The 25,653-nt window shown below is 29.0% G+C and overlaps 1 protein-coding gene across 1 annotated transcript in view; it reads right to left on the reverse strand.

The window, feature by feature from the left end:
* Positions 1-25,653, reverse strand: part of Tie (Tie-like receptor tyrosine kinase) — a 112,651-nt gene that overhangs the window by 43,159 nt on the left and 43,839 nt on the right. The window contains exon 2 of the mRNA XM_065504946.1: positions 20,387-21,846. Coding sequence (XP_065361018.1) covers positions 20,387-21,434 — 1,048 coding nt within the window. The 5' untranslated portion in view covers positions 21,435-21,846. The remainder of the gene's footprint in view (positions 1-20,386; positions 21,847-25,653) is intronic.

A 25,653-nucleotide genomic window follows, 5' to 3' on the forward strand; every position in this document is an offset into this window, starting at 1 on the left:
TATCGCATCATAAAATTTTTAATTCGATGTATAAATTTCAAAATAATCAAAAAAAACTTTCTCCTGTAAAATTTGTGTTTTGTCGCTTACGATAATTTGGCGATAAGGGCTCGATGGTCCTGAGTGAGTAAATATCTAAGGGACAGAGTTTATGGTAATTTTTCTTTATTCTTCTGTTACTTTTTTAATAATTTATAATAAAAAGAAACATGAAATTAGGCTTATATGTACCCGAATGAGTGAAAATCCACACATGGAGGCTTTATGGTACTTTCTCTTTAATTTATTGGTACTTTTTGAATATTTTTCATTTGACTTTAATATTTTTGGCCAATTTCTATTTAGTTACTTGGCAATTTCTAATAAAATATAAATGAATTTCTGTACATAACATATTTTATGTCTAAGGTTTTTCTTTAAAAAGAAAAAAAAAACTAACAAACATAAATATTTTGCAATAAGGTTTTACATTTGTGTTAATGACTGTAAGTACTTGCAACTATATCCGGTTCCCATGTTATTTTTGTTAGTTTATTTTTTGATTACAAATAAATAAATAAATAAATAGTTGGTCAGTAGTAGTAAAAATATGTTTTTCTTTTAAGTTAAAATAACACAAATATTTCTACAAAGTTATAAAAGCGGAAGTAAATACATTGTAAATGTATATGAGCTACTGAAAACCACAAAAATATATTTAGTTCCTTAAACAATGGTCGGTCGGTCTATCATGCTGGGATTCATATTTCTGTAATAATAATAATATTTACAATGTTTTAATGTTATGATGGAATCCAATGGAATTGAAAACATTATTATTGATGGACGTTTTGTTTGTTTTACATTAAGTACTTTAAGGAAGTACTTAAGCTGAAACAATTGTAAATGTAATGCCTAAATAACTACAAAGTATTGTTTTGAAAAATGGTAAAAAAAATAAAACTCTTTTGTAAAAAGCTAAGGAAATTATTGTTATAAAATCTATTAAAGTATTTAAAGGTTTTGTTTCAAGTTGAATGAACTTTTTTTTATACTACTCCCAAAATTAATTTAAAAAAACATATTTTTTATTGTTGTGATCTGTCTGGCATATTTAGTAATATATAATTTATGGTTTGATTTTTTCAAACTTACATAATCTGTTGTTTTTTGTTACAACTTTAAGGCCCTCTAAATGTATATTGAACCATAATCATTAACTCATTAAATGTGTAATTATAAAAAAAAAAATCTAAATAAAATGAAACCAACAGCAGGGTACTTTTGTGTATGTAATAGATAATGGCTATTCGGATCAGTACAGTGATTTAAAGTTATTGGCATAAAAATCAAGGTTTCAAAGAGTAACTACTCGTTATTAAATGGATCGTAAACCAACAAAATTTGCAATTTTAAAATGAACTATTCTTTTCTGTTTAAGTTATGATTTTGTAACTCGATAACAGTCCACAGTCCATTGATTATACAGTGTAAGAGTGAAAAAAAACACACGATCATGACTATATAGGTTCGACTCTACTACCAAAGGGTAGTAAAACCCTATACTCAGTTTGTCCATTTTGGTGACCGATTTTTTTTTATGGGCCCCCAAAGTTTCTAAAAATCAGTTGGGCCTCTAAAAAAGGTGTCATCAGTTTTTGGTTAACAGCTAATTCAAACTTTGTGATACAGCTTAACTTTATATGGCAATAATATAGCTAAGAGTCCGCCAAATAAATTTTGTTAAAATTTTTTCTAAAAAATACCTTTTTCGTGCACTTTTGTTGAAAAAATATAGGAAGAAAATTTTTTTTTTTACTTTTTTTAGAATAACTTCCAGGGACTCCTAATTTTTCAATAACAATATTTTGCAAAGTTGTAGCTACGGTAAATCTGAATAACTCTTGTGAACATATCAATGCAATCAGAACATAGCTAGGCATTCTAAATAGCTGCCAAAAATCACTTTTTAGCTTAAAAATTTTAGTTTTTTACTTTTTTTTGACTCTAAAACAAAAATTTTTGTTAAAAATGTATGTTCGAGTGTATACTTCTCTATTGTGCTGGAATAACGAAGAATGGGCAAATCATTATCGGTATGATCCGGGCGCATCACTTTATCCAATCTTGATCACGCAAGACCGGCTTGATGCAAGATATGAAAAAACATTAAAATTTTTGAAAGTAGGCAAGGTTTGTGGAGCTTCTGAAGAGTAAATATAAGATTTTTATATAAGTTTTTGATATCGGTGGAAACCTTATGACTTGGAGATTGGCATTTTAGTGAAATGAATTAATTTTGTGTTTTTTCGGACGTCATTTACCTTAAAAACTAACAATATTTTAAAATGGTAATTTTCCATCAAGAAAATAAAAATTTTGAATTAATGTGAAATTTTAACAGTTACAGATATCACAATAAAATTTGTAAGTAATATAGATCTAAATATTCTTAAGTCAATGGCATCACTAATGTTGCCATTCTTTGTTCTCAAACATCAAAATTCCTAAAACGGGGATAATGTGTTCCAAAAACTGAGTTTTTTTTTAGAAAATAGCCACTTTGACGTTATTTACAGTATGATAGTAAAAACGTTTTGTATGTATATAAACAACATATAGGGCTATACAAATATGACGAGTTTTTGAGGATCGGTGCTTTGCGTTTTTAGAATTTTTTACTTAAACCTAAAATTTTGTTTCAAAATTGGCCAAGTTTGAATAGGGCTGGGGGGTACAATGTTCGCTTAACTTAGTCAAGTTTTACTTTATACGTTTTTGCATTAAGTTCTCTTTCCAGATCATACAAAAATGTATATAGCCACGAAGAAAATTAGTTTTTTATAAAAGAAAACATATGGGGACTTTTTTGGGAAAAAACTTAAAAAACACACGCATGCAGAGTTGAAATATATAAAAAGATGCTTCAACTTTGGATGCGTGTAACTTTTTATAGGGACGAAATAATTGTTATCAGGTTTGTTTTATTTTCTTTAGAATTTTATCCCAAACATACGTCATATATAAAAAACAAATTTCAACCTTTTGTAGTCCCATCATATATAAAATACAAAAAAAGATCGAGCAAAATTTAAAAAAAAATTAAACCTTAATATCTCTAGAACTAAAAGAGATAACCTACATATTTTTGTAGAGGATCTCTACAAAAATTTTTCAGTTTTATTGCTCTACCGCAAAGCCATATGTAATAGGAACAAAATAACGTATGGATCATAAATATCGATTGATTCTTTTCGAATTTATTCACAATTAAATGAATTCGCTCATTTTCACCAAATTTTAAGTTTTTGTTTAAGTTTCCCCTAATTAATTTGCCACGTAAAAAACATAACGTAGACATGTTATATATCAACGGATAGGGGATTTTATTTATTTTTCAAAAATATATATAACTTTTGACAATTAAAAATTCATGGAATACTTTTTTGAAAAATATGACAAAAAATGTTTTTTTATTGAGTTGTTGCAAAAATACACATTTTTCAAATTGAAATTAAATTTTTATTTTTGAATATTTTGTAATGAAATTTTACAGTTATATAGATTTTACAATGCAAAATTAAAAAATAAAAACTAATTTTAAAATTTTTAATCAGGAATACCGCAATTCCCAAAAAAGTTTTAAAAAATCCCAAAAATGGGTTTTTTTAGTTTTTTAGCTATAATATCCATACCAGGGGCGGGGTTATCGGAACCCTTTACAAAATAATTAAGAACATATTTGGCCATCTAAAATGGTTTACTATATTTTGATATCGACTATGCAATATGAGAATTTTTGCCCTAAATTTGAATGTTACATAAAAAATAGGCATTTTTGGATGGCCCTGGTCCTTTCGGTATCAATAATTTTCAAATTTGTTTTTATTTAAAATATTTATTGTAAAGTTTGCTTTTTAAAAAGCATAAATTCTTAATACATCTTCTTAGAAATTTTTTAGATAACTTAAAAAGAAAAATGTATTTTTTTCTTTTTTAAATTTTTTTAAATTCAAATACATCTAACTTTGGACTCAGTTATTATTTTTGAATAATTCATTCATTATTCAACACATAAATTTATTGTTAGATCAATAAAGGAAAAATGGAGAAAATTGGGAAATATTTGGATACGATGTTATCATAAAACTGTAGTGGGGTGGGTAAAAATTTTGAAAATTTAATTTTCAAATGCAAATATCTCCTAAGCTATAAGAGATAATTGATACCTACGACAAGGAGATTATATATGTGTAATTTTTTTGAAATCGTAGCTCTAATGAAGAAATAGGATTGATTTAAAAATATAACATACCCGAGATGTCCTACTTTGGGGACCCCTGACCACGCCCCTGGAAGGCCCATGAGGTTCAAGTACAAAATTTAAACTCGAAAACACTTCCTCTTTGCGCGTGTGAAATTTCATTCAAAACGGACTAACCGTTTAGAAGTTACAGATTTATTTCCCTATTTTTTTTTCTATACCACTGTGGGGTTGTCTGATTATAAGACAATAATCTGATTATATTTGTGTTTCAATCGTACATTATTTTAGTTTAGATGGGCCCCCTCTGTGCAACTGTGTTTTCTATTTACTTCTTCTTCGACACCTTTTATAAAAAAACGTTACCCATTTTAACCCACTAATATTAATAACTTAAAGGTCTTCAAATAAACAAACTATACTTTAGCACGATTCCTTGGTCGATAAATAAGCTATTATAAAAAATATGTGTATTTAATATTTCAACATTTCAAACTACGAATTGAATTTTGTATGAATGTAACGTAAATTTGATGTCCACGGCAGAAGCTCTTCAAAGCAATTAACGTCATTGAAATAACACAACAACAGCAATAGCAAAAACAACAAATAAGACTTTAAGTTTAGCAGCAACATTAAATGAAATTGTAAACCACAAGTACACAGAAACATTAACAGACATTTAAAATTACCCAGCTGTGCTGGGTAACTGACCCGAACTAGTGATATTGTCTAACATTTAAAGTGACAGCTAGTTACGGAAGTAGTTACGTTACTAGTTATTTGAATATGTGCTTGTCCTAAGCGTGAGGATTGATTACAAAGAGACAGTCTTATAGCTAGTCCAAAATAGTTAACGTACTGGACTCACGTACCGGTTCCATAGCTACCTAACTGGTTACTTGATTTGCTAAATAACTAGTTATTTTAACATGTACTGAAAGGTAACACGGTGCAACAGTGAAAAAAACACACGATCATGACTATATAGTTTCGACTCTACTACCAAAGGGTAGTAAAACCCTATACTCAGTTTGTCCATTTTGGTGACCGATTTTTTTTATGGGCCCCCAAAGTTTCTGAAAATCAGTGGGGCCACTAAAAAAGGTGTCATCAGTTTTTGGTTAACAGCTAATTCCGACTTTGTGAAACTTTATATGGCAATAATATAGCTAAGAGTCCGCCAAATAAATTTTGTTAAAATTTTTTCCAAAAAATAGCTTTTTCGTGCAGGGTCTCCTAATTTTTCACTAACAATATTTAGCAAAGTTGTAGCTATGGTAAAGTTGAACAACTCTTGAGAACATATCAATGCATTCTAAACGTGTCTAGTCACTCTAAATAGCACATAAAGATAACTTTGTACCTTAACAATTATCGTTTTTACTATTTTTTGATGCTAAAACAAAGATTTTTTGTTAAAATAGTATGATGAAGTCCACACTTCTATGTAGCTGTATTATTTACTCGGCTGAGGTGTTCGGAATGCGGATCAGTGAGTGGACCCTCAATGTCACACATTTGAAAAAAAACGTAAAAAAGCTATTTATGAGCTTAAAATATAGATAGTCCTTTAGAAGGTCTACAAAAATATGCTTTCATCTGTAGGTTATCTCTTTTAGTTCAAAAGATATTTAGGTTTAATTTTTTTTTTAAATTTGGCTCGATCTTTTTTTGTATTTTATATATGATGGGCCTACGAATGGTCGAAATTTGTTTTTTATATATGACGTATATTTGGGATAAAATTCTAAAGAAAATAAAACCAACCTGATAACAATTATTTCGTCCCTATAAAAAGTTACACGCATCCAAAGTTGAAGCATCTTTTTATATATTTCAACTTTGTATGCGTGTGTTTTTTAAGTTTTTTCCCAAAAAAGTCCCCATATTTTTTCTTTTATAAAAAACTAATCTTCTTCGTGGCTATATACATTTTTTATGATTTGGAAAGAGAACTTAATGCAAAAACGTATAAAGTAAAATTTGACTAACTTAAGCGGAATTTGTACCCCTTATCCCTTTTAAAACTTGGCCAATTTTGAAACAAAATTTTAGTTTTGAGTAAAAAATTCTAAAAACGCAAAGCACCGATCCTCAAAAACTCATCATATTTGTATAGCCCTATATGTTGTTTATATACATACAAAACGATTTTACTATCATACTGGAAATAACGTCAAAGTGGTCTATTTTCTAAAAAAAACTCAGTTTTTTGGAACACATTTTCCCCGTTTTAGGAATTTCAGTTTTTAAAAACAAAGAATGGCAACATTAATGATGCCATTGACTTAAGAACATTTAGATCTATATTACTTCCAAATTTTATTGTGATGTCTGTAACTGTTCAAATTTTACATTAATTCAAAGTTTTTATTTTTCTTGATGGAAAATCACCATTTTAAAATATAGTTAGTTTTTAAGGTAAATGACGTCCGAAAAAACACAAAATTAATTCATTTCACTAAAATATCAATCTCCAAGTCATAAGATTTCCACCGATATCAAAAACTTATATAAAAAGCTTATATTTACTCTTCAGAAGCTCCACAAACCTTGCCCACTTTAAAAAATTTTAATGTTTTTTCATATCTTGCATCAAGCCGGTCTTGCGTGACTAAGATTGGATAAAGTGATGCGCCCGGATCATACCGATAATGATTTGCCCATTCTTCGTTATTCCAGCACAATAGAGAAGTATACACTCGAACATAAATTTTTAATAAAAAATTTTTGTTTTAGAGTCAAAAAATAGTAAAAAACTAAAATTTTTAAGCTACAAAGTGATTTTTGACAGCTATTTAGAATGCCTAGATATGTTCGGATTCCATTGATATGTTCACAAGAGTTATTCAGATTTACCGTAGCTACAATTTTGCTAAATATTGTTAGTGAAAAATTAAGAGACCCTGGAAGTTATTCTAAAAAAAGTAAAAAAAAAAATTTTTCTTCCTATATTTTTTCAACAAAAGTGCACGAAAAAGCTATTTTTTTGGAAAAAAATTTTAACAAAATTTATTTGGCGGACACTTAGCTATATTATTGCCATATAAAGTTAAGCCGTATCACAAAGTCTGAATTAGCTGTTAACCAAAAACTGATGACACCTTTTTTAGAGGCCCCACTGATTTTCAGAAACTTTGGGGGCCCATAAAAAAAAATCGGTCACCAAAATGGACAAACTGAGTATAGGGTTTTTAGAGTCGAACCTATACTGTCATGATTTTGTGATTTTCCAAAAGTCTTTATTTGTTGCATAGTGTAATTGATAACAGTCAGTTAAAAGCAATCTCCTAGTTAGTCCAATAACCGATTACTTGTAAACAAACTTTCATCCGAATTCTCACCAGTAGATTACTTCTGGTGGATGAAATAATTACTTTCTAAAGTGCAGTACAAAAGAAAAGTTAAAAGTGACTACACTCTAGGATACTTAGAGTCACTAAAGTGACAATTGACTACACGCTAGATTACCTCTGGTATATAAAGTAACCAATTGAATTCTCTCTGCACCACAAAGAGCACATAATTGTCAAATGACTCAAAATATATCAATTGGAGTTAGCCAAGTTATTTGTAAAACTGCTGGGTATTTACTCGTACAACTTACAGAAGTGTCTAAATATCAAACAGTTTGTTAATGTATCCATACGTCTGCCAGTTTTTCTATATCTATATAATACATAGATACATATTTATCTGTATCTGTATAAGTGTAGATATTGTTTGTTTAATAGCAACAAGGTGACGAGTGTAATGTTGCGTTACATTCATTACTAACTACAGTTTGTTTGGTTTTGGTTTCGGTTTCAGTTGTTGTTAAATTGTTGCTTTTCGCATTTGAGTAAAAAAATTCATCGTAGTTTTTTTGCCATTTAACGTTTAAGTCTTCAGTCATATTGTTTGTCTAGCAAAATTGTTGAAAAAAAATACACATACTCGTACATAAATACTTATAGAAAAACCAAAATAATTGTTAAATACTCGTATTAATGTTGCTGCATCGTTTTTAATGTTTTTTTTTTTTTTGCTATTAATATTTCAGCAATTGTTGGTAGCTATTTTTTTGCTGCTTTTATTTCTTTTTTCTTAATTTCGGTTTTTTTTCTATTGCAAATTTCATTTGTTTAAAACCAAAATTTTGTTGTAACACAATTCAAAAGCCAAAATGAAACATATAGAAAAAAAAGATGAAACTGTGCAAGAAAAATTGGTCAATAGTGCAAATAACAATAACAGCAGCAGCAGCAGTATTAGCAGCAATAACAATATTAAGATAAATGGTATTTATGCGACTGACTGGTTTATTTTTCGTTTTAGAAAGATTTTTTTTGTTAAGCTTAAATGTATGTCTCAGCTCATCTCGTTAAAAGTGGTAATGTTGGTCAGTGGTAAATAGATGTTGCAAATAAAAAATTCAACAAAATAAAAATGCAAAGCAAATATTTGTGTTTTTATTTACATTAATAAAAAAAAAAAAAAATAAATACGAAGTGAGGGGTATTAAATATTTATGAGATTTACAAACTAATACACATTTGTTTGTTTATTATGGAATTTATTAAAAAACTGATGTTTCAATTTATGTATTAGTTTTTTTTTAAATAAATTATCATAAATTAATAATTTTGCAACAAGTAACAAATAAAATTCTTATTGAATGTCTACCGTTGCGTATGATTATTGTAGAATTATTTTGAATGTGACGTTTTGTAGGCGTATGATTAATATTAATACAAAATAATAGAGAACTACGTTCGAACAGAATTCGAGAATTCTAAAAAGCAGAATAATATATTAAATAAAGCTAAACAGTTAATATTATTTTAAAAGAAAACAGCAATATTCATGAAAAGGGTAAAATCAGATCATATTTTTCATTATATACGCATATATCGCACTCGTTCAACAATACTGTATTAACTCAAAATTTTTAAAAATTCACTTTTTGCAAGAAATCAACTAGCACCATCAATATCTATCTACTGTAAAAATTTCAACGTATTGCGATTACTTTTTCATAACCACATTTGAAACCATTTTCGTGATAATTAGTGACTACCTTGTATCAACAAAAAGGTATTATTTAGAGTTAATACAAAAATTTAAATAGATATACATCGTATATTTTCATAAAAAAAATTTTATTATTTTGAATTGAGCCTTTATTTAAATTTGGTTGTATTTTGAGTTGATACTGTTTTGTTGATAAAATAATACAAAACAAGTAAGAGAGCTATATTCGGCTGTGCCGAATTTTATATACCCTTCACCAAAATATACTTTAAAATAAAAATTTCAAATATTTTTAGGTAAACAAAATTTAATTTTTTTTCCAGTTGTTTTTTAAATTTTAAAATTTTTTTTTTTAAATTTAATACATTTTTTTTTTAATTTTACAAAATTTTTTTTTTTAGTTTTTAAATTTTTTTTTTAATATTTTGTCAAAAAAAAAAATTTTGGTGAAAAAAAAAATTCGGGTTAAAAAATAATTTTTCCGATTTTGACCCATTGAAGGTCCAACTTACTATGGTCTTATATACGTCGTTGCACAGGTCTTTGAAATATCTATCATAAGATATCCATATTGTCTATATTAATGATTTAGTAATCCAGATATGGGTCAAAAATAGGTCAAAATTCGAGGTTGTCCTGGTTTTTCCTTATATCTCAGCCATTTGTGGATCGATTTTCTCGACCGAGCCTGAAGAAATTCGGAGATATTGATGTATCATTCGTGTATGTAAGTTATTTGGGGGCTTCAGAAAGTTGATTTCAACACACAGACGGACAGACGGACATGGCTATATCGACTCCGCTATCTATAACGATCCAGAATATATATACTTTGTGGGGTCGCAAATGAAAAATGTACAAATTACAAACTGAATGACAAACTTATATATACCCTTGCCACTCATGGTGAAGGGTATAAAAATATCGAGAAGTTTCAGAAAAATGGTATTAACTCGAAAAATAGATTTATTTTACAATAATTGCAAAAATTTTAAAGAAAACCAATGTAGATATATTTTCAAATGGAATTTGCTTAATATGATGTATTCGGATTTTTCTACGGAACATTTTAAAATTTTGAGTTAATACAGTATTGTTGAACGAGTGCGATATGTATATTCTGCCCAATTATGAATAAAAATTCCCCGGAAGTTTTTTCCCTTTTCCCATTTTTCCTATTCATATTTAATGTTAAAAATAAGAAAAGGGAAAAGACTTCCGGGGATTTTTATTCATAATTGGGCTGATAGAGTGGTTATAGTGTTCCTAATCTCCCGGACTTGTACCCTTCCCGGGAGGAAATTATTATTTCGATTTACTCCCGGGAATTCCCGGAATTTTTTAATACTATAATTCAGTATTAAAAAATTCCGGGAATTCCCGGGAGTAAATCGAAATAATAATTTCCTAAAATAAATAAATTTTTTCGAAGTCTTAATGTGACCCTACACGCAGAGAAAAAATATAGTTGTGCATGTTTACAGTAACCATTTCAATATTGTTACAAGTTTTTTAACAATATTATAGTCCCAGTAACTATTTACATCACTTTGCTAACCATGATATAGTTAATTTACGATTCACACGATTGTATCAACCATATTTATGATGAATAATTTTATCTTAATATGTTGTTCTCAGATTATGATATCCATAAGCCGAGAGCAACATAAAATGGTGAGTCCTTCATCATATAAATGGTTGTCACAAACATACAGTGGTGGCCACCAATTTAAGACAAATACTTGAATTATTTTCATCAACTGAATTTTAAGCGCGATAGACCCAAAATAAAAGGACCTCTAAGGGTATGAAATTTATTATTAATGTTTCTACCTTCTGAAAAATGTTTGGAAAAATCGGTAAAACATATATGGACAAAGATATGTGGAAATACGTTGACCCACCTCAGCAAACATCCGCTGTTAATAACATGATATGACCGAAACTAATGGAACTAAATATACGAAATTTGGTCCGAATATTTTATAATAATAAAAATATAATGGTATAAATGTGAGAAAATATGTTTATTTAAAAAATTTTTTTTTTGGTCAAGTTGTAGAAAAATTTTATGTGTTCGTGGTGAATATGTATGAATTGACACAGTCGAATAAAACACACTTGTGTGTTAAAACAGTCCTCATGCATACATATTTGTGGAAATATTTGAAAAAATAATTGACAATCACGTGGAATTTAGCAAACAGGTTTTGTCTTAAATTCCTGGCCACCACTGTATACTCGTCTTTTTCGTTAAATATTTTTCATGTGTATAAAATGTTGGTTCAGCCTTTTTAAGAGTTTCTAAATTAATAGTGGCATTTGAAAGGTATTGTCACGCTTGTAGTTTTCACCATTATAAAATCAATAAATTCAACTTTTTTATTAAACAACCTAAGAATTCCTACTAAGTCACTAAATCACATGTGTAGATCGATTCGAAAGCGAAATTTTTCAAATCTAAAAGTATATCAACAAATTTAAACCTTGAAGAACATTAAATTTTGATTCATGAAAACTTGTAGTTGAGTTAAACAATTTGGTTATTGCAGCCGTAATGCTTCTTTGCTAACTGACTAAATGTTGGTAACTCCAACAAAGTTATGGAAATATGTAATCATTCAATAGACTACAAATTTGGCCATCACAACGAATCTAAATATTGAAACTTTAAGAAGAAAATTTATAAAGAAATTCTCGAAAATTCCTGACAAAAATTTCCAAAAAAATATTGCCGGGAATTCCCGTGAAAATTTTCCCGCGTAGGAACCCTAAGTGGTTGACAATACAATGGCAACTTTTCCAAAATTCAATCAAAGAAAATTTTTAATTTTTTAGTATCTCCAAAAACAAAAAGAACATAATAAAAGTGTTCACTATTATGGCATGAACAAAACAATGGAAACTTAGGTTTCATATTTTTATAACCTTCACCATGAGTGGCAAGGGTATATACATATAAGTTTGTCATTCCGTTTTTTCATTTGCGACACCACAAAGTACATATATATATTCTGGATCGTTATAAATACCTAAGCCCCCGAATAACTTACATACATGATTCATACATCAATATATCTGCTATAGACCCGGTTAAGTTGCTATTTAAAATCGAGAAAATCGGCCCACAAATGGCTGATATATTTCACTTATTTTTATACCCTTCACCATGAGTGGCAAGGGTATATATAAGTTCGTCATTCCGTTTGTAATTTCCACATTTTTCATTTGCGACCCCATAAAGTATATATATTCTGGATCGTTATAGATAGCGGAATCGATATAGCCATGTCCGTCTGTCCGTCTGTGTGTTGAAATCAACTTTTCAAAGCCCTCAAATAACTTACATACACGATTCATACATCAACATCTATGAAATTCTTCCGGCTCGGTCGCTATTTAAAATCGAGAAAATCGGTCCACAAATGGCTGAGATATAAGGAAAAACTAGGACAACCTCGATTTTTGACCTATTTCTGATCTATATCTGGATTACTAGTCATTAATATAGACAATATGGATATCTAATGATAGACATTTCAAAGACCTTTGCAACGCCGTATATAAGACCATAGTAAGTTGGACCTACAATGGGTCAAAATCGGGAAAAATATTTTTTAACCCGAATTTTTTTTTCATCAAAAAAATTTTTTTTGTCATAAATTCTTTTTCCAAAAAAATTAATTAAAGAAATTTAAAAAAAAAATAAAAAAAAAAAACTTTTTAAAAAAAATTAAAAAACAATTTGGAAAAAAAAAATTTTAAAATTTTAAAACATTAAAAAAAAAATTTTGATTTTGTTTAAATTAAAATATTTAAAAAAAAATATTTTTAAGTATAATTTGGTGAAGGGTATATAAGATTCGGCACAGCCGAATATAGCTCTCTTACTTGTTTTATCTATATCTGGATTACTTTGTCATTAGTATAGACAATTTGCAACGTATAACCATAGTAAGTCTAACCTACAATGGATAAAAATCGGGAAAATAATTTTTTCAAAAAATTTGTTTCACTAAAAAATTAAAAAAATCGATATGAAAATTAAAAAAAAATTTTTCAATTTAAAATTTTTTATTTTAAAGTATAATTTGGTCAAATAAGTACAAATTATTAGCTCTTTAGCCAAACCTTCCATAAATTTATACTCTATCCATTCTACCACCCATAACGATTTTTCTAGTTCCATCTCAAGGCTTTGCATTAGTAGACGTAATTGAACAGAATCCATCCAGGGGATGCCTTGATTTTCTATGAAATCAAGTGACATTACTCCACTGTAACCATTTTAACATTTTTAGAAGTTTTTTTATATGATTGTGGTAACCATAATATGATAAATTTGCCATCCACATAATTATCGCCATCATATATACAATATATTTGTGGTAAATAACTATATGTTTATGGCAATCATATTCATGATGTATCATTATCATAATGTGTTGTTCTAAGATTGTGATAAGTCGAAAAGAACATAATATGGTAAATCCTTCATCATAATAATGGTTGTCACAAACATATATTTGTTTACTACAATCATGAGAATCGAAACATTAACATATTATGGTTAACTTAAGCATATACATAATTACAGTGGCTGTTAAACTGTTAAAAAACTTGTAAAAATTTGGAAATGCTAACAGTAAACATATACAAGGCCCTCTAATGCAACAGTTCATCGTTAAACAAATTGTTATGCATGCACCAACTTTAATAAGGAAATAAAGTCGTATAGAGGAGGGAGCATTCACATACTGGCCTAGAAAATCATTACATAATTAAAACAGATTTTTTGAAATTTTTCTTCACACAACAAATTAAAACGAAATATTATTTCAATAAAACAATCGATATTAATTAAAATTTACGGGCACATTTATGGTTTTTCATATTTGTTTATGAAAAAAATATTTAAAGATTTAAAAGTTTTACATAATTCCATTAAATATATGGGAACTAACTACATAGACATAGACATACTTGTGAACAACTCCAAATATGAATTTATTAACTGTATTTGTATTTAAATTCCTTTTTTTAAATACGATTATATTTATGTATGTTTGGGTATCTGCATTTATGTATGTATGAATATGCCTATAAGTATTTAAATAAAATGTTGAATATGCATTACCATTTTCAGGTTTTAACCATTTTGGTTGTGGATTTTTTTTATTTTTTTTTTTTGGTAATTTTAAAATTTGTAGTTATGTACACAAGTAGTTTTCGTTCAAAGCCACCTTAATTATGCAGACCCAGTGCGAGAGTTTTTAATATTTAGTTGTGTTTTGTTTGTTATTAAAAAATAAAAATTAAACTTTAACCGTCCCTGGTTTAAAGCCAACCAGTAGTACTTAAAGTTAAACCCAACCAGCCAGCAACAAGTACCAGTTGAAAAATAGTCATATATAAATATTTTTTCCCAAGTTTTAGTTATTTTTTTTTACGTTTTGTTTAGTGTTCATTCACATTTCGATTACGCAATTTTCAACGCATTTATTTTAACACACAAAATTTTTATAATTTTTTTTTTCTATATTTTTTTTTGTTGTCGTTTTGTGTTTTGCATTAACATTATTAATTTTTACTATTATTTATTATGTTTTTATTTATTTTATTCATCTACACAAGTCTATACTACATAAAATTAGTATGCTGATCAATTTAATATGGGTGGAGGTGTAGAGGGGCTATAAGTAGCAAAATTGCTGCTATTCATTATTATACTTATGGTTTTAATAAACTATAAACAGCACACAGTAGTAGAAAAACAATAAACTTAACAAAACTTAATGGTATTTAAATAAAAAACCTGTCATCTTTAAATGTTACAATTAGAAAGAAATGTTTAGTTTATTTGCCAAATAGATTAACTACACTTTTATTAAACATTTGTTTATGTTTCTGTAATAGCTTGATAAAAGTTTTAAGGCTGTTTTTATAAATTACATAATTGTTTTAACATTTTTTTAATGAAAATTGTTTCTGCTTTATTCGGTCTTATATCAGTTGACTTTAATAGTCTAATCGTTCAAACAATTTCATTTTGACAGCAAAAAAACCCCCACCCTAAGGTAGTTTTAGAAATGTGTTTCTCTTAAATCAATTTAAATTTAATGATCTTTTTTACTCTTACGTTTCTAATAAGTGATTTTTGTATAACTTTAAATGGTTTTTGGTTAAAAAACAGACAAAACACTTTCAACTCAATTTATTTTAAATTGAATTTATCTTTAAGCATCCAGGTTATTATATAATACTGTTGTTGTTTTTCATTAAAAATAATAAATTTGTTTTTATTATTTTTAAATTGGTTTCAAGAAACTTATTTATTACTAATTAATAAGACTGTAGGCGAAAAACCACAAAATATTAATGAATTTTTTTTTGGACGGTAGGAAAATTTATCTATGGCAAATTGCTAGTGAAAGTTAGATGATTTGTGATAACTAAACAATGATATGTACAGGGATGGAAAAAAACTGTTATACACAAAATTTTCTAATGAAAATTGTGTTATACACATTATTTTCTATGGAAAATTTTGTTATACATACGATTTTCTAATGAAAATACGGTTATTCACAAGATTTTCTATAGAAAATTGTGTTATACACAAGATTTTCTATAGAAAATTTGTGTTATACACAAGATTTTCTATAGAAAATTTGTGTTATACACAAGATTTTCTATAGAAAATTTGTGTTATACACAAGATTTTCTATAGAAAATTTGTGTTATACACAAGATTTTCTATAGAAAATTTGTGTTATACACAAGATTTTCTATAGAAAATTTGTGTTATACACAAGATTTTCTATAGAAAATTTGTGTTATACACAAGATTTTCTATAGAAAATTTGTGTTATACACAAGATTTTCTATAGAAAATTTGTGTTATACACAAGATTTTCTATAGAAAATTTGTGTTATACACAAGATTTTCTATAGAAAATTTGTGTTATACACAAGATTTTCTATAGAAAATTTGTGTTATACACAAGATTTTCTATAGAAAATTTGTGTTATACACAAGATTTTCTATAGAAAATTTGTGTTATACACAAGATTTTCTATAGAAAATTTGTGTTATACACAAGATTTTCTATAGAAAATTTGTGTTATACACAAGATTTTCTATAGAAAATTTGTGTTATACACAAGATTTTCTATAGAAAATTTGTGTTATACACAAGATTTTCTATAGAAAATTTGTGTTATACACAAGATTTTCTATAGAAAATTTGTGTTATACACAAGATTTTCTATAGAAAATTTGTGTTATACACAAGATTTTCTATAGAAAATTTGTGTTATACACAAGATTTTCTATAGAAAATTTGTGTTATACACAAGATTTTCTATAGAAAATTTGTGTTATACACAAGATTTTCTATAGAAAATTTGTGTTATACACAAGATTTTCTATAGAAAATTTGTGTTATACACAAGATTTTCTATAGAAAATTATGTTATACACATTATTTTCTATGGAAAATTTTGTTATACATAAGATTTTTTATGAAAATACTGTTATTCACAAGATGTTCTATGAAAAATTGTGTTATACATACGATTTTATATAGATAATTGTGTTATACATACGATTTTATATAGATAATTGTGTTATACATACGATTTTATATAGATAATTGTGTTATACATACGATTTTATATAGATAATTGTGTTATACACAAGATTTTCTATAGAAAATTGTGTGTTATACACAAGATTTTCTATAGAAAATTGTGTGTTATACACAAGATTTTCTATAGAAAATTGTGTGTTATACACAAGATTTTCTATAGAAAATTGTGTGTTATACACAAGATTTTCTATAGAAAATTGTGTGTTATACACAAGATTTTCTATAGAAAATTGTGTGTTATACACAAGATTTTCTATAGAAAATTGTGTGTTATACACAAGATTTTCTATAGAAAATTGTGTGTTATACACAAGATTTTCTATAGAAAATTGTGTGTTATACACAAGATTTTCTATAGAAAATTGTGTGTTATACACAAGATTTTCTATAGAAAATTGTGTGTTATACACAAGATTTTCTATAGAAAATTGTGTGTTATACACAAGATTTTCTATAGAAAATTGTGTGTTATACACAAGATTTTCTATAGAAAATTGTGTGTTATACACAAGATTTTCTATAGAAAATTGTGTGTTATACACAAGATTTTCTATAGAAAATTGTGTGTTATACACAAGATTTTCTGTAGAAAATTGTGTATGAATCTTGTGTATAGATTTTCCATAGAGAATACTGTTATACGCAAGGTTTTCTATAGAGAATACTGGTATACACAAGATTTTCAATAGAAAATAGTGTTATACACAAGATTTTCTATAGAAAATTGTGTTATACACAAGATTTTCTACAGAAAGTTTGCAATATATAGCATATCTTTTGAATGCGGTTTTGTTTTTAATATGTCATTTTGAAGGTTAAATATCTGTCAATTATTCTCGCATGGTTATTGAACATTATAGTGTAAGTCGGCAAGTTTTTTTGCCGCAAGTCTGAGTTTATAGGAGAGAGAGGAAATAAATCTCTGCAAATTCTTTTATTATTTCATTCTTACTATGGCGTCTATTAGGTTTTGACATACAAAATTGAACACAGACTTGCTGAGTGTAAACAGACTACCAATTTTAAAAGAGAATTGAAGAGACTTGCTTCAAGTAAAATTTAAAAAAAAAAGTACCGCTGAAGTCTACCGAAGCATATGGTGAATGTGTTTCATCGGTTTCAACGTACGAGAGATGGTTTCTGCGGTTCAAAAAATTTGAAGACCAAGAATTGTTGGCATTCTTCCATGTCAAACCCAACAAGAGGCTGCAAAATCATTTGGAGCTACTGAAGCAGCAATTTAAAACGTTTGCGAGCAGCAGGTTTCATCCAAAAGCAGGGTAAATGGGTAGCGTAAGAATTGAAGTCGAGTATTGTTTTTTAAAGACGCTTTCTCGTGCCCGAAATGATGCTTGGACGCTATAAAATAAAATAATTTTTGCACTGAATCATTACTTGCTATGGAAAATGGATCCATTACGATAACCCGAAGCATAAGCGATCGTACGTGAAGCCCGGCCAACCAGACGAATAGACACCAAAGCTAAGTAGCCATGGCGCTAAGGTAATGCTCTGTAGTTGGTGGGAGCTGCTGAAATCAGACCAAACCTTGATAGGGAACCTGTACCGAATGCAAACAATTCGTTTGAAGCGAGCATTGGTCGAAAAGGGGCTAGACATGAAACCGTAATATTCCAACAAGACAATGCTAGACCACATGTTGAAATACCATTTAAAAACTATTTAGAATGAAGTGGTGGGGATGTTTTACCTCAACCGCCTACCGATCGATGCAGAAGGCTCCCTCTGGGATACGCTTCACTTTGGAACTGAGTATCCGATATTGGCCTGATTCGTTATTGGCCTCAAAAGATGAGCAGTTCTTTTGGTGCAGAATCCATAAGTTGCCAGAAAGATGGGAAAAGGTCATAGCCCAGCAGTTCATTGAACTAGTTCTGACACTTCGAATTAACTGAGAACTACTACTAGTGAATTTTCAACCCACACACAATGTTAATAATAGCTGGTGAATTCAACATGTGGACGTCATTGCAGGTGGCCGATTGGCACACTCTGCATAACACTTGACTATCAAATTCAATAGTACTAATTCTACAGCATTTGAGTAAATAAATGTTTCAGAGTGCAGTGTTGAACTCATAAACTCTCGTTTTCTAGTTAAATGCTCTAACCACTAATTTTTCTCAAATTTTTTTCCAAAACTTAAGAAGAATATCTCTGACTATTGTTAATTACGGAAAATGCTAGCGAAATGTAGAGCAATTTATAACCATTTAACTACTATTTTAGTAGCCACATGGAACTAGTTTGATGTCCCAGTAGTAAAATAGCTAGTGTAAGGTTTCCAATTGGTACTTTTCAAACTGCTGAGAGCTAATAATTTGAATAATATTGTACAAATGTTTCAAAAAAAAAGATAAAAATTTTAACAAAATTCCGCATTTTTAAGTAACGAACGAAATTAAAAAAAAAACAAGTAAGAGTGCTATATTCGGCCGTGCCGAATATTATATACCTTCACCAAATTATAATTCAAAATAAAAATTTTAAATATTTTTAGTTAAACAAAATTTATTTTTTTTCCAAAGTTGTTTTTTTAATTTTTTGGAAAAAAAAATTTCTAATTGTTATTTTAATTTTTTTTAAAATTTTTTTTTTTTAAAATTAAAATTTTTTTTTTGTTTTTTCAATTTTTTTTTGGTGAAAAAAAAATTCGGGTTCAAAATTTTTTTTTCCGATTTTGACCCATTGTAGGTCCAACTTACTATGGTCTTATATACGTCGTTGCAAATGTCTTCGAAATATCTATCATTAGATATCCATATTGTCTTAGTAATCCAGATCTAGGTAAAATCGAGGTTGTCCTGGTTTTTTCCTCATATCTCAGCCATTTGTGGACCGATTTTGCTGATTTTAAATAGCAAACTTCTCGAAAGCATGTCTGACAGAATTATTCAAGATTTGGATCCCGAAGATATCTGGCGTCTTCAGAAAATTGATTTCAACAGACAGACAGACGGACATGGCTTAATCGACTCCGCTATCTATAAGGATCCAGAATATATATACTTTATAGGGTCGGAAATGAAAAATGTAGAAATTACAAACGGAATGGCAAACTTATATATACCCTTCTCACGAAGGTGAAGGGTATAAAAACACAATTTTTTAAGAACGTTTTTGGGATTGTGATCTTTGAATATTTGAAAAAGTTTTGTAAATTTTGTAAATATTGTCAATCACAAACTCTGGGACGTTACTGCGTAACTCAATTCGAAAACGGAAATGTTCGATTTCCTTTCGAATTGAATTAGGGAGTAATCCGCCTGTATTTGTTCAAACGACTGCTAGTTTTGTGATTTTAACTTGAAATTTTACATCAACTAGCTAAAGTAAATACATATTGAAATAAATAACAATAAATAAATATAGACATCATCAAAAATACCTATGGATTGCCAAAATTATTCATAAAATTTGAGAGAAAAAACAAAAAGAAAGAAACACTCACCTTCTGATTCATTTAAAATTTCAGCGGAATTTAATAAATCTTCGCTACTGCTATTATTATCGTTATTATTGCTGTTGTTGTTATTAATGTTGTTATTGCCGCTGGTGGCACTAATACTTTCGCCATCATTTAATAATGATTCGTTGTTATTAGAGTTTAAATTGTTGATGTTGTTGTTGGTGGTTGTGTATTTGTTAATGTTGCTATTGCTATTACTAATGCCTAATGTTGGGGCGTTATTTGAAGATGATGATGATGATGAGGAGGATGACATAGATGATGAAGACGACGACGATGAAGAAGACGATGATGATGAAGAGGTTGATATAGTAGTTTTTGTTGTTATATTAGGTTTTACTGGTAATTGTTGCTGCTGCTGTTGCCTTTGTGTAGCATCATCGTCATCATCATCAAATACTTGTTTTTCTACTTCATCCGCTACTATGATGCCAACACCCGCCACAGCCCCCCTCCTATCATGTCTATTATTGTTACTATTTGTATATTGTGCTGCTGCTGATGATGATGGTGGTGTGGAAATTTGCAACAATATGTTGCCAATGTTGTTGTTGTTGTTATTGTTGCTATTGTTTTGTCTAACATTATTGTTAATATTCCGTTGCTGAGAAATTGCGGTATTGCCACATAATATCAACATAAATACCACCAACACAAGCCACAAATACAAACCGCCTCCACCACCACCTTTACGTCCCCCATAAAGATGGCGATAATATTTTACACTAAAACTACCACAGCAACTATCAACAATACCTGTAATACATGTCGTTGTTGTTGCTGTTGTTGTTGTTTCTTTTGTATTATATGCTGTATTTGTTTTAGTACTTTTTGTACTTGTACTTAATGTGTAATAAAAATCTCCTCCCTCTGCTGACTTCTTCTCTCTTCGCTCTGGTTTAGGGGATTTAATTTTACATTTCAATTGTTGCTGTGGTTGTTTGTGTAGTAGTAGTTGATTTTGTTGTTGCTGCTGCTGCTGTTGTTGGTATTTTTGATGTTTATTATACATCATCACCTTATCCACCATTATAAGCACCGTTAGTGTAATTTCTGTTATTTTTTGCAAAACAAAACAATATTTTTGTTGCCGTTATGTTTGTAGGAGAGGTTGAGAGTTTTCTACTTTTATTTCTCAAAATTTCCTTTATTATTAGTTTGATTTTCTTTCTTTCTTACTCTCGTTTATTTTTTGTTGTTGTTGGAGTTTTGCTGCTTTTTTTCTTCTGCAATTTAAGCTTTGCTTAATGTCTTCTCTTTTCGTTGTTAAAATTGTGCAGAATTTTGTCGTTTTCTTTAAGGCCACATTTAAGGCAATTGTTTTGGAAACAACCACAAATGTCGCTTACAAAATCTGGTTGTTGCTTTCGATAATTCAAGTCTTGTTGTAGACTTATTTTCACTTGTTGTTGTTGTTGGGTACTTGGTTGCAACATTGGTATCTGTAAGAAAATTCAAAAGAAACTTGTTAAAATAAAAAATTTAAAATTTTACTTATTTAAAGTTAACAAACAATTGTGCATAAATAAGTTAAAAATGAAAATAGAGTTTTTTGAAACTGCTTTAAAAAATATAAAAAAAAAATTTACTGACTGATCTTCAAAAATTAAACATTTCAACCAAGGTTGACTACCAGCTCGGTTACCATTGCAGAAATAACTGAAATTACCCTAATACATATGATTTTCTATAGAAAATAGTGTTAAACGCAAGATTTTCTGTAAAAAAACTAGTAAGAAAGTATGGTCGGTCAAGCCCGACATTTTTCTTTTAAAATTTCAATAATTTATATTTTTGAGTGATTTTCGGAAGTGGGCCTTATATGGGCGCTATGACCAATTATGGACCGATCACCATGAAATTAGGTCGTGTGATTTATGTTTATATTAAAGTTAAGTATGTTGAATTTTATGAGTATACCAACATTTTTAAGCGATTTATGCACGTTAAAGTGATTTTCGAAAGCGGGTCTATATGGGAGCTATGACTAATTATGAACCGATCGTAACAAAATTTGGTGACATGAATTTTGTATATATTAAACTTATTTGGAGCTAAATTTGTGGAGATACATTTATAAATTAAACATTTATGACCGATAAAGTCTAATTTCGGAAGGACATTTGTATGGGGGCTAGGTGAAATAATGGACCGATTGCAGCCAGTTTCAAAATAATATGTACCAAATTTTATTGAAATAACTTCAAAATTGCGACATGTACTCTGCGCACAAGATTTACATGGACAGCCAGCCAGCCAGCCAGCCAGCCAGCCAGCCAGCCAGACGGACGGACGGACGGACATCGTTTAATCGACTCAGAAAGTGATTCTAAGTCGATCGGTATACTTTAAGGTGGGTGTTAAACCAATATTTTTGGGCGTTACAAACATCTGCACAAACGCATTATACCCTCCCCACTATGGTGGTGTAGGGTGTATAAATACTGATATACACAAGACTTTCTATAGAAAATATTAGAATAATAGAAATTGTGTTATACACATGATTTTGTATGAGATTTTTCGACAAGGCATTGGACCTTGCCCGTTCCAAATTTATTAAAACATGATGCACTTGGTGCTTTATGGTCATACCAACTTTAGAGTTTCTTAAACATTATTAATTCCATTTGGTTTGTTTTTCATTGAGGTTCAAAATTCAAATTGTATATATTGGGTGTTTAATTTCAAAAGTCGGTGTATTTTTTTTAAATGTTATTTTGAAACATTTGTACAGTATAAATTTATTCAACTTACTAGCAGACCCGGTGCGCTTCGCCACCCCAATTAGAAGAAAGAAATAGTACTATTAAGTCTCCGTTTGTGAATCTAATTGTAAATGTCTAATTTCATATTTCTGGGTCCATTATTATAGAAAATGCAAAATGTGTTCCTAATTTTAAATTTTTATGTTTATTATTATAAAATATTCAAAAAGTACCATTGCAATAAGGAAATAGTACCATTGATTACACTTTTAAATTCGCATTCACTAAACCATAACCCGTCAAGTTTGAATTTTAGATTTGTATATCATTTCCTATATTATCAACTAATTTTGTTTCTATAATACTTAGATTTAATAAATTATCACAAAACCGAAACCGATCGGTTTTTAATTTTTTAAAACCGAAACCGCGGTTTTGAAATTCTTCGATTTTTTGGAAACACAAAATTCAAAAAAGTACCATTAGAATATATAAAAAGTACCAAAAATCCCCCACTTGTGGTTTCCCACTCACTCGGGTCCATATAAGCTTAATTTCATGGCTTTAGGTTCATTGGTGTAGAAATTACAAAAAGTACCATTCGAATAAAGAAAAAGTACCAAAAAGTCTCCCCTAGAATTCTAACTCACTTAGGACCATGTAGTATGCTTAATTTCATGTTTTAAGTCCATTGCTATAGAAAATTGAAAAAAGTACCATTAGAATAAACAAAAGGTACCATGAGGTATCCGCTTGAATTTTCAATCACTTAGGACCATATACGCTCAATTTCATATTTCTAGGTCCATTATGTTATAGAAAATTCAAAAAATAACATTAGAATATAGAAAAAGTACCAAAAAACACCCACTTGTAGTTGCTCACCCACTCGGGTCCGTATAACCTTTATTTAATGTTTCTAGGTTCATTGGTGAAGAAATTACAAAAAGTACCATTTGAATAAAGAATAAGTACCAAAAAGTCTCCCCCTAGACTTCTCACTCACTTAGGACCATATATGTTTAATTTCGTGCTTCTAAGTCCATTGTTATAGAAAATTCAAAAAAGTACCATTAGAATATAGAAAAAGTACCAAAAAGCAGCCATTTGCGGATTCCCACTCACTCTGGTCCATATAACCTTTATTTCATATTTCAAGGTTCATTGGTGAGAAATTACAAAAAGTACCAATCGAATAAAGAAAAAGTACCAAAAAGTCTCCCCCTAGAATTCTAACTCACTTAGGACCATGTATGCTTAATTTCATGTTTTTAAGTCCATTGCTATAGAAAATTAAAAAAAAGTACCATTAGAATAAACAAAAGGTACCATGAGGTATCCGCTTGAATTTTCAATCACTTAGGACCATATACGCTTAATTTCATATTTCTAGGTCCATTATATTATAGAAAATTCAAAAAGTACCATTAGAATATAGAAAAAGTACTAAAAAGTATACACTTGTGGTTTTCCAGTCACTCGGGTTCATATAAGCTTTATTTCATGATTCTAGGTTCATTGGTGAAGAAATTACAAAAAGTACCATTCGAATAAAGAAAAAGTACCAAAAAGTGGCCCCCTAGAATTCTAACTCACTTAGGACCATGTATGCTTAATTTCATGTTTTTAAGTCCATTGCTATAGAAAATTAAAAAAGTATCATTAGAATAAACAAAAAGTACCATGAAGTATCCGCTTGAACTTTCAATCACTTAGGACCATATACGCTTAATTTCATATTTCTAGGTCCATTATATTATAGAAAATTCAAAAAGTACCATTAGAATATAGAAAAAGTACTAAAAAGTATACACTTGTGGTTTTCCAGTCACTCGGGTTCATATAAGCTTTATTTCATGATTCTAGGTTCATTGGTGAAGAAATTACAAAAAGTACCATTCGAATAAAGAAAAAGTACCAAAAAGTGGCCCCCTAGAATTCTAACTCACTTAGGACCATGTATGCTTAATTTCATGTTTTTAAGTCCATTGCTATAGAAAATTAAAAAAGTATCATTAGAATAAACAAAAAGTACCATGAAGTATCCGCTTGAACTTTCAATCACTTAGGACCATATACGCTTAATTTCATATTTCTAGGTCCATTATATTATAGAAAATTCAAAAAGTACCATTAGAATATAGAAAAAGTACCAAAAAGCACCCACTTGTAGTTTCCCACTCACTCGGTTCCATATAAGCTTTATTTCATGTTTCTAGGTTCATTGTTGAAGAAATTACAAAAAGTACCAATCGAATAAAGAAAAAGTACCACAAAGTGTCCCCATAGAATTCTCACTTACTTAGGACCATATATGCTTAATTTCATGTTTCTAAGTTCATTGTTATAGAAAATTCAAAAAAGTACTATTAGAATAAACAAAAAGTACCAAAAAGTCTCCCCCTAGAATTCTCACTCACTTAGGACCATATATGCTTAACTTCATATTTCTATGTCCATTATTACAGAAAATTCAAAAAGTACCATTCGAATATAGAAAAAGTACCAAAAAGCAGTCACTTGTAGATTCCCACTCACTCC

This window comes from Calliphora vicina, chromosome 3 (assembly GCF_958450345.1).
Source record: "Calliphora vicina chromosome 3, idCalVici1.1, whole genome shotgun sequence".
Classification (NCBI taxonomy): domain Eukaryota; kingdom Metazoa; phylum Arthropoda; class Insecta; order Diptera; family Calliphoridae; genus Calliphora; species Calliphora vicina.